Source organism: Tursiops truncatus, chromosome 4, assembly GCF_011762595.2.
Source record: "Tursiops truncatus isolate mTurTru1 chromosome 4, mTurTru1.mat.Y, whole genome shotgun sequence".
Lineage (NCBI taxonomy): Eukaryota > Metazoa > Chordata > Mammalia > Artiodactyla > Delphinidae > Tursiops > Tursiops truncatus.
The window spans coordinates 66,311,025-66,326,965 of NC_047037.1; the positions used below are offsets into that span (position 1 = coordinate 66,311,025).

The following is a 15,941-nucleotide window of genomic DNA, read 5'->3' on the forward strand; positions in this document are numbered from 1 at the left end:
TATGGGGAAGGGGCTCGGAACTTCCAAGCCCTCTTCAAATGCCCTCCTCTCCCAGCACCTCCACATGCTCACCAATCCAGAAGCCCTCCAAATCCCATTCATTTGAGGTTTTATGGAGGCTTCATTATGCAAGCATGATTGATTAGCTCATTGACCACTGGTGACTGATTCAACCTCTAGCCCCTCTCCCCTCCCTGGAAATCAGAGGGTGGGACTGAAAGTTCCAACCCCCCAATCAACGTTGGTTTCCCCAGCAACCAGCCCCCTCCTTAGGTGCTTTCCAAAGGTCACCTCATTAACATAAACCCACCTGTGGTGGAAGTGATGATGAGATTTGACTAGAGATTTTTCTTAGAGATCAGAAAGGCTTCTCTGTAGCTTTTTGCAGTAAAGCATTGGTAACAAAGATTACCTCGAGTTTTTTTAAATAAAGTCCACTCAAATTGTCTTCATCATCATCATCACTATAATTTAAAGATCACTTAAAGAATCTGCATGAAGACTTCTGATTCTGAACAAGATGGAGTAAATTCATTTCTCCCTAGACCTTCTCTAGAGCACACCTAAAAACTCCGGACAGACACAGGAAGATTCTGAACGGTGGCATGAAGAGGCAGACGGGCTAAGGACCTGCCCCTTGAACACAGAGGTGAATTTCCTGGGTTTTCTTTTTGTCTCCCTTATATCCCTGATTGGACTCTGCCTGCAACCTGGACATACCAATGGGAGCAGACACAAAAAAGGCCCCCCCCAAAGCATGCTCCCTTTAGTTAAAGAACCGAAATAGTGAGGCATAGCAAAATAGAAACATCTGTGATAATACTTGCCCAACTCCAGCCAAACACCAGGGGAAAAAAATCTTGCTGCCCCCTGCCCTTGGTCAGCTCCTAGGGCAGGGAGCCTGGACTTCTACTCCCCTCCTCCCCAAGGGTAGCAGGCACTCCTCCCCCTCCCAATTAGAGAGTAAGAAAATAATTTCAGAGGAGAGGGAGCCAGATAAAGGGATTTTTTAAATATTCTTTAGGAACATTTAATATCCTTTAAATGTTCTTAAATATGATGATCTGGGCAGACCCCCTAGCAACTCATATGTGAAACTGACCAGAATGGACATTAGCAAAAGGTGTGATAACTGAACTACAGTGTGGAATACAGCAAGGTTTTCAGTTTAGCCTCTGGATAGCACACAAACGAGGCAAACTAGCAGCGCCAAGGCTCTGTGAATGAAATTGGGTTTTCTGAGTATACCATAATACACTCGCTAAGAGAGGTGCACCCACTTTCAACTCCTAAGCGTGTTTGTTCTGATCAGTTGTTACCCATTTAACCTAAAACTCTCACTGGTACTATGCAATTAAATCCTTTTCAGATGTTATCTCAGAGATACTCGAGCCAGAAATCACAGGACTGATGCAGATCATACATATGGATATTGTTACTGCTAAATATTCCGTGTGTGTGTGTGTGTGTGTGTGTGTGTGTGTGGTGTGTGTGTGTGTGTTTCCGTGTGTGTTTTAAGGCCTTGGCACTGTTTTTTTTTTCTTTCCTTTTTTGCCTTATGTAAGTTATTTATAGGGAGTGTGCTGGTGACCATGGTCTGAGATTACATTAGCCAGAATTAAGAAGCAGGATAGAGAAAAAGCTGTAAGATTTTTTCCAATGAAAAAGTCTTTAATGATACACCATCTGTGGGTATAAGACATTTTCATTTCATAAGATCATGGAGTCTTATTAACTCTGGATTGGAGAACATGTTAAATCTTATCTATCTCAACATTGCTTTAATGTTTAAACCTTAAATGCAACTTCCCTGTGTAGGCATTTGCCTGACTTATGTTTGAACACCTTCTTTCTGGGCTGTGTATTATATCTGACAGCTGTCAGTGTTAGGAAAGTCTTCCATATCTGAGCCAAGGTCATGTTTTCTGTAACTTCTGTTACTTGGGCCTACGTGTTCAATTCCTAGGTGCCATAAAGATCAAGAACAATTGTCTCAGATAACGATCTTTTTAAAACCTCTTTTTTTATTTAGTCTACTCATCCTATTTCAACTGTTTCTCATAAAACATAGTTTTGAGTCTTTTATCTATATGTTTTTGTCCTTCCTGAATGTGCCCTAGTTTATCTTGTACCTCTTAAAGTACCACCAAATTAAACATTAGTGTGTCCTTCTTCAACCTTTACTTTAAAATGACTGATTGTCCAAAGGCGAGGACTAGAGCATCAGACACACTGAAAGCACCTCCTTTCTTTTGACCTTTTAAACTTCCTTCATCTCCATTATACTGTTTTGTATTCCATTACCTTATCTCATCATTTTTCTTTTCCATAGGTAGATGGTTGGCTCACAGTGTACCAGTCCACTAAAGTATTTTAGAATCTCAGGCAGAGGTAGCAGAGTTCTTATAAACCATCTGGTCCAACTGTGCCCTTGTCCAAATGGTGACCTCACGGCATTAGTGCCACCATTGGAGACAGGGCCTAAATTGCTTGATTCCTGGACTCATAACTCACTATATTTTTATTTGAGCTACTCTTCCACTTGCCTGACTGTTAGACAAGAAGCAGTCTTATTTTTGGTATCCGTGATGAGATGTTTGTTGATTCCCACACCTAGGCCATCTCCCAGGAGTACCTGAGATCAGGGTAGTGAAGAGGTTTAAAGGGATTTAAAATTCCCAAGATGTGTTGGTCTGTGGGAAGAGATTTTTATCTGTTAATAGGAAACAGCGAAGGTTTGGAATGTGTTTGAACAGAGTCTATTTTTTGAAAAATACAAAGAAGAGGCCACAATCTCAGGAGATTGTGAAATCAGAGGGTTAGAGAATGTAATGGGGAGAGAGCAAAAGGACTTTTCTCAAAACAGCAAACAGCAATCCCAAGTTTTCATTAAGAAGATGACTTGTTTTAGTCTGATGGTGAAAGGAGACTGCTAAGCATATGCTCCAATGTCTAGAGAATCAAACTTGAAGTCAGTAGCTCCAACTGAGCAGGTAAAGTTCCTGTTTTGTGTGTCCCCAAGTTTTCTCTACCTACTGTACATGTAATTATCGTCTCAGTTTATCATGATATATTTGCCTATCTATTCTTTTGCCTTTCATATTCCCTTACAAATTTTCTCTCTCCATAGCAGCTATGAGGCAAGGAATAAGTACAGTTGACCCTTGAACAACATGGGGGGATAGAAGCACCAACATCTGCGTGGTTGAAAATCACATATGATTTACAGTTGGTCCTCCTTATTCACGGTTCTGAATCTGTGGATTCAACAACTGGGGATCATATAGTGCTGTAGTATTTACTACCGAAAAAATCATGGACCCCCATAGCACAAACCCATGTCATTCAAGGGTCAACTGTACTTCTGTGTCAATGCTGACCTAAGTAAGCCCACAACACTTTTTTTAAAATTAACTTCTCACAAGAAGCCAGTGAAGTGGTGTGATTATCCCCATTTTCCAGATAAGAAACTCAGGTTCATACATGTGAACTTTTCCAGTGTCACATAACTAATAAAAGGCAGGACTCTTTTGAATATAAGCCTGTTCCATGTCAAAACCCAAAGTGTGAGAAGCAAAAAAGAACTCCAATTTTGTCATCAGAAAAACCTGGATTCAGATTCTGACTCTATTACCGACTAGCTGTGTGATCTCAGACATACCATGTAACCATTTAATCAGTTTCCCCTATTGCAAAATGAAGAAATGGGGAACATTTGGCTACACCTAGGATTTCAAAGAAACCTGAAATGGCAAAGTGGCATTTCCCTTAACAGTTGGTAAATATTCACTGTTGTGCATGTGGAATCTGCCCCAGAGTCATTCCTTCCTTCTCTGTTTCACCAGGAAACTTAGTGGCTCTGCTACCCTGGGCTGTATCAAGGCAGAAACATCTCAGCCAAGTATGGAGCCTTTGGCATTACAGGAGTGAAGAAAGACCAACATCTGCTTCCGGATGATTGATTTTATTACAGAGACATGGATTTCAGAGGATGCAACATCCATGTTTGTTTTTTGTTTGTTTGTTTGCTTTTTAACACCTTTATTGGAGTATAATTGCTTTACAATGGTGTGTTCGTTTCTGCTGTATAACAAAGTGAATCAGCTCTACATATACATATATCCCCATATCTCCTCCCCCATGTTTGTTTTGTGTAAACTCCCTTCACATGTGGAGTCCTGCTTGGACTTTTTGATTTATTGTTCTTGCCTTCCTTTACCTAATTTTTGCTATCATCTCTTCATCTTCCTCCATCTATTTCTGCATCTCCCTCCGCTATGGTATGAATGTTTGTGTTCTCCCAACATTCATATGTTGAAACCTAGTCCCCAAGGTATTAGAAAGCAGGCAATGTGGGAGCTGATTAGGTCATGAAGGCAGAGCCCTCATGAATGGAGTTCATGCCCTTATAAAAAAGGCTCCAGAAACCTTCCTGCAGTGTGAGGTCAGAGCAAAGCAGGACTCTCACCAGACACCATATCTGCAGGCACCATGGTCTTTGCCTCCCAGCTTCCAGAACTCTGAGAATTAAATGTTTGTTGTTTATAAGCCGCCAGCATATGGTCTTCTGTTATATCAGCCCAAAAGGACTGAGACACCCTCTGACTCTCTCTCTCTCAATCTCACAATCATTTCTTCTTTCCTCTGACCCCCTCCCATTTTCCCCACTTTCCAGCCTTCTATAAGATGGCATTTGGGGTTTGAGTCAAGCTGCTTTCTAAGAGTATATGTGATACAGAACTAACCCCAAGAAAACCAAGAGTTGCAGTGGATTACTTTTACATGACTGAGTTCGGGTACTTTCCAAGTTGAATGAAAAACACATTAATTCTGGAGTTTGGAGTTCGCAATTGAAAGGTGTTAGTTTGTATTGCTAAAGTAACCTGTCCTGTCATGTTCGGATAATAAGTAGAGAGAAGCCAGATACTCTGGCTGAATCAGCGCAGCCACGGGCAGGACCAGCTAAGGGATATAAGCCCAGTGATTTGCATCTTGCAGAAAGAGGCTCTATTTCCAATGGAATTCCCCTCATAAAAGATATGAAGCTATAGCCAAACTTTTTCATAAATATCATGATTCATCAGTGGGTATACTGCCATCTAGCATATGGGTTGTCCAAAACTTGATTTGTACTTGTCTAATGTCAATGCCCAGTTATCTTAAACATGGCTACATGTTTAAATCAGTGGTTCTCAATGTGGGGTGACTTTGGCCCCAAGAGACATTTTGCAATGTATAGAGACATGTTTGGTTGTCACAGCTTAGAAGCAAGGTGAAGTGTGTTGCTACTGCTGTTGAGTAGGTAAAGGCCAGGGATGCTGCTAACCGTCCTAAAATGCACAGGACAGCCCATCACAACAAAGAATTATGCATCCCAAATAGCAATAAGTCAAAGTTGAGAAACTCCAGTTTAAATGCCTACTGACCTGAATACCCGCAGATTCCACTGTGTAATTGAGCCCTTGATCATCCTATTGAAACAATAATTGTCTGTGAAAAGTCTCTGTCCCTAGTGGCATTTCTAAATGCCTTGTACTACAATCAAATGCTGATTGTTGATCCTGGATTCAATCTGAAAAATATTACTAAGAAATAATTCTTACTTCAGTGGGGAAATAATTTTTTATGGTCTTCTGGATTAATCTTTGATACTATAATTTGAGATCATTTTTGAAAACAGCCAAATCTGGCTTTAAGGTAATTCACTGTGTCTGGTGTCCTAATTATGTGTTGATTTTTTTGTGCAAGCTTATTAATCTTGACGAAGTGAAAACTAAAAATTTAGCATTCAAGCAGAAAGAATAAATCAAAATTGGCTGAATTAACTTTCCTGTGATTCAGGGTTTGTTAACAATTTCTGTTTTGTTTTAGGTTTATTTATTTTATTATATCTTTTGCTTTTCTCCATTCCTTTTCCAGAGTTCCAGTATAATTACACTGTAATCTTCAGCAGTGTCTCATTGCTTGCACAAAAACTCAACCCATTATTTGTAGATAATGAATTCCAGCAGGATCATTCTGATAGCCCCGAACTTCTGGAAAATCTGACTTCTTGGATCTCCCTCCTTCTGGCTCTTATACCTTCATTTCCCTTCCAAAGAAGATTCTTTGCCTCATTCATTTTCATTAGATTTATTGGGGGAATAGCGTTAATCCAGGGGCCTGTTTATGAATTTTTCCCAGAAATGGGCAGAATAGTAGTGCAAGGAATAACATTGCATAAGGTAGCTTTTATTTTCAGGGTCTATCCCATTTGGCAAATAATGTAACTGGCACGCTATGTGTGTCAAATTAATTTTGTTACGTTTGTGTTTTCAGAGTGTGTCTTACAAATAGTGGTCATCAGCAATGTCACAGAGGTGGGAATTGGGGCTCTTAGATTCTAATCCTGACTCTTCCATTAAATTGCTGGATACATTTGGACAACTTGATTCTTTTTCAGATTTTATTTTCCCATCTTTAAAATGGGAGGATGGGGACACAAATGTTCTATGAACGTGGCAGGGAGCAGTTGCAGAAAGATGGGGAGCCGAGAGGAGAGGGAAATGAATATCTTTCCCAACATATGCTCAACTCATGCACAAATCATATGGGGAAAAGGGACATAAAAAGAATTTCATAGTAGATGCCTATGTCTGTGGAGCAAATTAAATAAGAAGCTGTATGGCCTTCATTTCATTAGAACTAAAGCCCTAACATTACCTCTACCACTACCTACTTCTCTCCTCCCTTGATTGATCCCAACAACCTCTCCTTTGCAGATGTAATTTCACTGTGTAGATCATCAGTAAGACACGGAATGTGAAAGGAGAGAAAGAAAGAAATAAGTATAGAAAACAAAGTAAAGCAGAGAGGGGTGTGGTCAAGTGAAATCAGCTTCTTCTGACTATAGCCTGCAGCTCTCCTCAGTACTAAACCCCCAAAATCACACACACGGCACTGAAACATACCGTGCAGAAGGCTGACTACAAATCATTTTTTTTTAAAGATGTGTTTGGGCCATTTGGCAACTGAGGGCCAGCTCTCATGGAAATTACATAGCTAGGAAGTCAGACAGCAGGAAAGGAGGGATGCATAAAAGGACAGAAAAAGAATTATAGGAGAAAAGCTGAATGGAAAAAAAGACAGGAGAAATTATTTTTCCTAATGAGAAATGCAAAATTTTCCACCAGACAAGTGACTCTTGGCTAAGTGGCCAACATATCACGTGAATGAAAATGCAGGGTGGGTGGGGTAGTGCAGGAAGCAGGGCCTTGTATCTGCACTGTCGCTGGAGGTACCAGGTCCACCGCAGGTCTCAGTGGCATCACTGATTCACCAGACTGCCCCTCAGGAGGTAGCAATACCCACTGCACAGAGTCCGGAAAAAGCACTGGACTATAAATTAAAATACTTACATTCCAACCCAGTTCCGCTTGCTCACCCTCCTTGATTTGTCATGGAACCTCTGAGGCCAGTGTCATCAGCTGTTAAGTGACAGGGATAGACTTCTTCATGATTTCTGAGGTTCCTTCAAGCTGTAGCATTTTTACCGTTTTAATAATTATCACTCCTCACCCTTGCAAGACTGCATTTCTTAAGGAAAATACTTATCCCTCCCTCTCTCACCCCTGCTTCACTGCCCCAAACCAATTATTTAACTTGGAGAGAGAGGGTTGAACAAGATGCTCTCTTGGAGTTCCTTCCAGCTCTCTAAGATCTGGGATTCTAAGACACCCAAGTTTTCTCAATTCCTTAGTAATACAAAAGAACCATTATTACACCAAATCCAATCAGTTTTCATTTTAGGTGAACTCATGCACTTTTCAGAATTTTCAAACTCCATCCACGAAGCAAACTGACATTTTATCAAACATTCCCAAAAGAATACCACACACCTATCCCTTTGGAGTTTATCACTGAGCAAATGATATTTGTGACAGAATACATTTGGTTCTCAGAGATGGGATCTGTGGAGACAAGCAGTTTATTACTTTCTTTTATTAAAACTTGTAAAGGAATACCTGTTTCGCCAGACTGAGATAGGAGAAAACCTGTAAGCAAGTGCTTCCCTCATCTAATTGAATTTTAAGGTGCTGTAGCACTGACTGTTTGTAATCACAATGCATGACTGATAAAGAGCTGACTGGGCTTTCAAATGGTCAGCCTCCTGGAAGGAAACAATAGAAATTCTATCTCCTTAGCACACAGGAACTAAATGCTGGCTACACAAAGAAGCTCCCAGGTTTCCTTCCTAAGGCATGGGACAGAAAGATGATGACTAGTGGATTTTGATGATTCAAGCTCAAAAAAAAGAAAAATTCCAAATGTAAGAAGAAAAAAAAGTCTCATCCCTTGAGGAAATAACCACTAGGAAACTTCAAAACAACTATTTCATGAAGACATAAAATCCACTTCCTATTTGAAATAATTTGGGGACAAAATGTACATAGTCTACATATAGGTAAAAAGATTTAAATACGGGATTTGGGAAAAGTTTTTATTCTGAACTAATAGAATATGTATCATGTCATGTGGCCTACGTTTCAAACTTTTTTAAAGGCCTTCATCTAGAAAGAGAAAGAAGTTGATAAAGCAGAATAAGAGCGAGGAAAATCCTTGAACTTACTTTTTCTCTTTTCTAGAAACCACTAATAAAATAAATTATGGTCAAGAAAAAGGAAGTTTGGGGAGCTGACTCTAGGAAGGAGATAGAATCGCCTAACTTAATTGCATTTCCTCCCCCCCCACCACCAATCTTAAGAAGAAAAACAAAGGTCACAGAGCACAAAGCACCAACTTAGAAACAAAACATGGAGGCGCAAGCTTGTTTTAAGTAAAAAACATAAATAAGCAGCACTGGTTGTCTTTTTTTTTTTAATTTTTTTTCTTTAACTAAATGGTTGGGAACACTGAAAGAAAAACAGATACTGTCAAAGTATTCCTGATTATAAAGTACACAGATTAAAAAAAAGAAAAGAATCTCACTTACATTTGTTTAAATTCCACAAATGTACATAAAACAGGCACAGCGTGTCAAGAATTTTCCGAAGCATAGTTTTAGGAAATAAGGATTAAATTAGAAAAAAAAATGGAGGGGGAGGGAAAGGAGGTTTGCAACATTAGCCGGAACTTGCAAGTAGAAGAGAGTGAAAAGTCAAGCAATCTACAGTCCTTCTATAACTTTCTCCCCCAACTGACCAGTCAGGAAACCAAATAACTAATTTGAGAAAACCTCCTGCCGCCACACAGAAATCTTTTTCAACAATATTTCATACACGAGCAACCAAACTATCATTCATTCAACAAACATACACTGAGCATTTACTGCTACTGCCCCCTGTTTTAGGTATTTGAGGGGAATATAAATGCTGAGACCCAACTCAGACCTACTGAACCTAAATCTCCAATTTTAAATCACATTTTTAATGCCCAGGGGATTCATACTAATCATCCACCTGCTGATCTTCCAGATCTGGAAACTCCTACTTTAGGAGGTGCAAAAATGCCTGTGACCATTCTTGATCTCAAGGAGCTCACATTAAGTGATGAACAAATATATGAATTTCTCCAAAACAAGGTTAAAAGTGAAACATGATATGAGAGGAACATATTCTTTACTGTGGACATTCAGAGGAGCGAGAAATGATGGACTGTTGGGAGTTGCAGAGAGAGTGAAAGAGGATCTCACAGAAATAGGTATATTTGTGCTAGTACACTTACCATTTGAACACATAGAGGAGAAGGTGGGAAAATCTACTGTTATAACTAATAATAATAAGAGATACATCTCCAGTGTTTCTGGAAACAGAAATGGGCCCTGTCCCCGGTGCTTTATATAAATCCTCTCTTAAACCTAAACCAATCAGGTAGGTCCCGTTATCTCCCCATTTTGCAGATGGGGAAACTAAAGCTTAGAAAGTTTATGTGATTTGCTCGCAGTCACAGAGCTAGAGATTGAAGAGCTAAAGTTCAATCCCAGATCGACCCCATGCCAGAGCCTACATGTCTCCCAAAGAAGAATAAATAAACCCAGATGTGCAGAAGTGTCAGACACATAAGATTAAGCATCCATTGTTCCCTCTAGCTGAAGGATGGCAGAGTGGGAGGAGACTGGGTCTGTAAAGTTAAGGGGCAGCCAGGCTGAGGGGTGCTGTATTCAACACTGTGGGCTCTATACAGAAGCAAGGGGAAACCAGCGAAGGTTTCCGAGGAGAGACCGCTCTGATAAAAGCTTTATCTTAGGTTTTAGGCTGTGAATCATGAGTTATATCTTACAATCTGAAATAATAAAATTTGAAAGTTTGAAGAGTCTCACCCTGCCTTTAAACAAAAAAGTGTGGATAGGAACTAAGTGGAACTACCACCTCGTAGCTGTCCAGAGGATTTCCCAGCATGCCAGGGCTTAAGGAAGATTCTACAGAATAGCCCTTAAGATAAATGCAGTGAGTGTCTGTTACCCCACAGGACAAGGACTGACTCACTCCTGGAGCTGTCCAAATCTGGCAAAAGGACAGCCCTGGGGACACAGCATTCCCTGGGACCTGAGGTGACTCCACGGGACAGTGGATGTGCACAGGCACGACCAATTACTGGCAGAGCCCAGACCCCGGACTCCCAGTCCTGTGCTCAATTCATCAAATCAAATCATATGTGACACTGGGTGAGCCCCTTCCCTTGTCTGGATTTCCCTTTCCTCATCTGTGAAATGAGAAATTGATCTCAACAGGCCTTAGATTTCACAATTCTCAATCTTTCCCTTCCAACACTCTAGCATAAAGAATCTGCTTCCATCAGTAGCTCACTAACTGGGATTTGGGGGAGGAAGAGCATCTCCCAAGAGCTTCTACAGTTTGCAAACCCCTAGCTGAGAATAAATGTGTTTCCTTATCTCTAGGAAGTCTGCTAGTTCTGACCATATTACAGGATTCACAATTCTCAAATCTTGGCTACAAAGTCCTCACTGAATTCAATCTGGCCCAGGATTATTCTTTTCAAATACAGACTGGATCACTGATGTCCAAAGTAAGCAACACAAGGTACCATGATCATATGCAGGTATATGCAGGGAACCCCTCTATCTTCAGGGAATGGACACTTTAGGATTCAAACCTGTCAGAGCCCAAAGATACTGTTATTTTGCGAGTTTTGTTTTGCTCTCAGAAGATTGTGTGTGTGTGTGTGTGTGTGTGTGTGTGTGTGTGTATTTATGAGTGAAATTCCCAAGAAGCCAAGCAAAGGCTAAAATTGTGGCGTTCTTGCGGGGAGGGAACACCTTATTCGATGTTCATAAAGATGCTCCTGTAAACTCCAACCCATCAAAAATGAATTTCCAAAGGGGTAAGAAGATTTCCTCCTTAAGAGATGATCAATTATGTAGAAATTGTACCTATCGGAGCGGAGGTGAACAGGAAGCAGATGCAAGATTTGTTCTGCTCTCAGAAACATTGCCAGTAAAACAGAAATTGGCACATGAACTCACATAATTTTGAAAGGACTTCTTAAACTTCGTTGGTTCATCAGACCACAGACAGTAGTTCACCCACAGAGCTACCTGTGAGTGACTCTCTCCTATAATCAATTCACTGAAAAAAACTGAGGCATGTTAAACCTATGGCTTCATCTTCTTTGACCTCCAACCAGGAGATGGGAGCAGGAGAATGATCAATGTTAACATTAGCAGTGAAGCAAGTGTAATGACAGAACCAAAGACACTCACATTTTGAGAGTTACCTCGTGGTTATTTATTTTTATAGGAGTGAAAATAAATATGCATTCCTTTTCCAGACCTGAGAAAGGAAAATGTGCCCGAGATGTGTGACAGAACAATCAACAGGACTACCAACCTCACATCTGAGACTCCTGGGAAGACAGTATTACAGGGGGACCAAACCCGACCACCCACATTCTGCTCTGGGAACTAGCTTAGTATATATATCTTCAGCTGTCGGGTACTCACAAGCCCCTCTCTGCCTGCTACTGACTGATTTCTCTAAAGACCACCAAAAACTGTGCCACTCATTTAAAAGAAAGCAGATTTATACTTAATACATGCCTCAGCAAATGCTTCAGGAGGCACAAGCAAATAGAAGACAAATCCTGGAAAGGATTCAGGCTTTCTCCTTATTTCTTGCCCAAGATACTAAATTTAGCAACTTAGCCAGAGCACTGGGAGTTAAAGAGTTAGTTACAGTTGTGATTTCCTGAACTCTACCCAAAACTGCAAATCTGCAGAGAGCCCTACCAACTGTGAGCTCAGAGACCTTGTGGGATGAGCTGCAAAAGACATTAGAATATCAGCACCTGGTGTGTATTTTCACCACTCCAGAAATGCAGCCTGGTCCATTGGCTGGCATGACCAACCAACCAACCCCCAAAGCTGCCACTTCTCCAACAGCTGGAGAACAGACATTGATATACTGACATAGAAAGGCAGAAGGGGGAGAAAGTGTAAGTTCAGAGCAACATGGATGAGTGAGAGTGGGAGATTAAGGAACACGGGCTAAATTCTCTCTGCCATCATCTAAGTGAAGCATTCACTTAGATCTTTAAAACTGTGAATGTAGGGAAGATGTCAATATACACTGTCTGCCTCCTGGCACTAACTTCAGGCAAGTTGAATACACAAAAGTAAAACCAGAAAGAGGGAGCATCTGGTGGTGAATAACTCAGTCCGATGCTCACCTCCAGAAACTGGAAGCCTTCTATCAAAGGAGAAAGAGTCAGCACTTTGGGTACTTTTAGTGAGACTGCCTCACACAGATTCACCTCTTCCATGCATACCTCCTCTTTAACCTTTGATCTTCCCTTTTTGTGCTAAGTGCAGGGGAAAAGACAGAGGGATGGGTTTCGGAGCAAGTCTACTTTTAACTCTGCTGTTTTGAGACCGCTCTCTTTTAAACTTCAAAGAAAAGGTGCAGACTAGCTTGTAGGAGGGATGAGGGAGCGGAGATGGAAGAGAAACTGGGTGAAGACCAGGGAATGAAGCGAGAGAAGACCTTATACTAGACCCGGCTCTACCAACGTTCAGACATTAGTGCTGAATGGGTACTTTAAACGTCTTATCAGTACAGTCCTCTTTTTGAGAGAGAAGTGGATGCCGAAAGAGCTAATGGCTTGCCCAAATTCATCGAGTGTTGGTTACAGAGCTCGGGCCACCAGCTATGTAGATCCACACATGAGACAGAACCGTTAAAGGAGCCCCAGTCAGACTCGCTAAGGAGCAGCGCGCCGGCCAAGAGACAGGAGCCGCGGGGAGGGCTGGAGCGCATCCCAGGGCAGCGAGGGGCGGGAGGTGTGCGCTCTGGGTACCTTGATGTAGGCCCGCTGCAGGTAGTTGTAGGGCACTCGGCGCTGGAAGTCGCTGCGCACATCCTCGCTGGCGCGGTGGCGGGACGCGGGGCCCCCGAGGCGCTGGCTCTGGCAACTGCGGTAGCAGCGCGCCCGCTCAAGCAGGGCGCGGAAGAAGGGCAGCTCGGACCCTGGGCCAACGCCGGGGGGCACGAGCGGGCAGCGCGCGGCGCAGTGGCGGGCGCAGCGGGCGCGGATCTCCCGCAGGCGCCGGTGGCTGCGCAGCGCCGCTTCTAGGTCGCGCACGGCCACCTCGTAGTCCCCGCTGTAGTAGGCGGCCACGCCGCTGGCGTAGAGCAGGTCGAAGGGCTGCAGAGGCCCGGGCTCGGGCTCGCGCTCCGAGCACCGGCCGTCCGGGGGGCCGCCCCACAGCGGCGGCGGCAGCAGTAGCCAGGGCAGCAGCATAGGCAGCTGCGCCCAGATACGCTCCCGCATCCTCCGCCGCGGACGGGCGCCGGCCGGCCACGCTCGCAGTCGGCTCTGGGCACTTGGCGTCCAGGCCCCGTCTCTCGGCTCCGCGGGCGAGATCGCCGGCCCCGCCGCCTGCCGGTTGACCCGAGAGCCTCAGGTGACCGGCGGCGCTCGGCGGACTGAGAGGCGGAGGCCGGCTCGGACGGCCGCTCTTAAAGGGACGCCCACAGCTCACACGCTCCTCCTGCTGCCCGAACCTCTGCTCGCCGCTCGCCGCCGGCGCTCAGCGCGCGCCCTGCAGGCTCCCGGCTGCAGCCGCCAGGAGGCCAGGGCCCTCACACCCCAGTGCCAGCCAGAGAGCCAGCCCCGCTGGCGGCCAGCCCGGGGGGGCCAGAGCCTGACGCGTGGGGTCCATTCGAGGTTGCAGAATGGACATGATTACTCCCTTTTTAGAGAGGAAGAAAAGCCGGCTTAGCGAGGATAGGGCTTTCATCATTTTCTGAAATTTGTCCGTGACCTCGCAGTTTGCAGCGTCCTTCACCTTCACATGGAAGCTCCCCCTCCGGCTGTGAGGAAAGCCCTAGAGGGCCCGTTGGCTCCGTTGGGAGGCCTGAGGAGAAAAATGATTAGTCCACGTTTATAGAACTGTGAAAAAGCGAAGGAAGGACTCAACCCTGGGCCTTTCGAATCAAAGCTTGCTTACTGCTCCTTCTCTTAGAGAAGGTCCCACCCTTGTTTCTCATCCCACTTTGTATGGGTGTGTGTCTGTGCATTGGGGTAGGGAGTAGGGACACGGGAACAGTGAATAGCCCACCTTTCTGTGCAGGGGAGATCGTTACAGGACCCAGAGAATTGTTGGAATGGCTGTACTTACATTCTGCCTCGGTCAGTTTACCAACGCTGTAAACTTGCACAACTGAGCCTTAGGTTCCTCATCTACTATGGCAGACAAATATCCCAACACGTCAAACGGTTTTCAGGTCTAAGTTTTTTTTTTTTGCAAGAGTTGAACAAAGAGGCAATTTAATAAATCCAGTACTCCCAGGACTTAAGCAATGAGCGTCAGTCTAGGAATGGGAAAGCTGACAGAAGTGGGTGCCAGGCTCCAAAGGACTAGCTGGAGGCTTTCCTGTTCCTCTGTTTCTCCTCCCGCTTAAATACCTTCTGAGCCAAGGTGTTCCCTTCTTTCCTGTTCCTTGGCTTCACACTCTCACAAGGATTCCTGAGAGCTTATGCACTGGATCCTTGACTCCAGCCTGCCTCCTGGAAACATTCCTGTGGTTTCCTAGTGCTTGTAGCAATCTCACCCAGGTCTCCCTGGCCACTGCGATGGTGAGCAAGAGGGAAAGGCAACAGGAAAGAACACTTATCGTGCAGCTGATATGAATTCCCCAAGAAGGTTTTTCTGTGGAATCACCACTAGGCCCAGGAGGATGCCAGAGTTTCGTGCTCATTCCTTCACTCATTTTGTTGGGTTTGACCACTCTGGCCATAAACAGCCTTGGCTCTGGAACTCCAAGGGACCCCAAAGAATCATGCTCTTATTACTTTGCTCCACCAAACCTCACTTATTTGGCTTATTCCACTGATGGAAAAGCTTCACCTTGGAGCTGTGTCCTCGATACTTTGGATGTTCAGTATTCCAGAATGTGTGCTTACGTCATCCGCCCAGACTTTTGCTCTAAGGATTTGTCTCTCTTGTCAGATAAAGACTTTGGAGTCTGGAGTTATTAATCCACTTGTGGAAGATTTTGAAGCATATTGGCTAGGAAGTCCTGCTGTGAGACTGAGGGCAAAGTGCCAGGATGCTTTGCTGTGGATTACCTCTACATTCCATGACATTTCCACATCATTTAATATATGTCAATTAAATTTATATCTTTGGATACCTACTCCCAAAGTAGGTATTGTGGGGGAAGGGGCTATAATACAAGGGCTAGTCTAACATCTACCATATAATAGAAATGGCAGATGTTAGATTAGATTCAAAGTGCTATAGAAATGTGGAACCTGCAAAGATGGCTTCTGGTTGAAGGATCTAAGAAAACTTAGGGGACGAATTGGCACTGGCACAGAATCAAAAGCTTACAGGTTGTAGCCGTACCAAACTTTATGCTGATTACCAAACTGGCATTTGCTTTCAAACCTTCTGCATGTCCCATTACCTTTTCTCCCTCTGTACAAACCCTATCTGACTTTAT

The 15,941-nt window shown here is 43.5% G+C and overlaps 1 protein-coding gene across 3 annotated transcripts in view; it reads right to left on the reverse strand.

Moving 5' to 3' along the window:
* P3H2 (prolyl 3-hydroxylase 2) overlaps positions 1 to 14,727 on the reverse strand; it is a 152,123-nt gene extending 137,396 nt beyond the window's left edge. Inside the window, exons 1-2 of one of the 3 annotated variants that reach the window (XM_019946293.3) lie at positions 14,615 to 14,727; positions 13,291 to 14,350 (exon numbers count right to left, since the gene is read on the reverse strand). In XM_019946293.3, the coding sequence (XP_019801852.1) occupies positions 13,291 to 13,764 (474 nt within the window). In that variant the 5' untranslated portion in view covers positions 13,765 to 14,350; positions 14,615 to 14,727. The remainder of the gene's footprint in view (positions 1 to 13,290; positions 14,351 to 14,614) is intronic. The other 2 variants (XM_019946294.3, XM_073804019.1) reach the window with 2 other exon arrangements.
* Between the last annotated feature and the right edge of the window lie 1,214 nt (positions 14,728 to 15,941).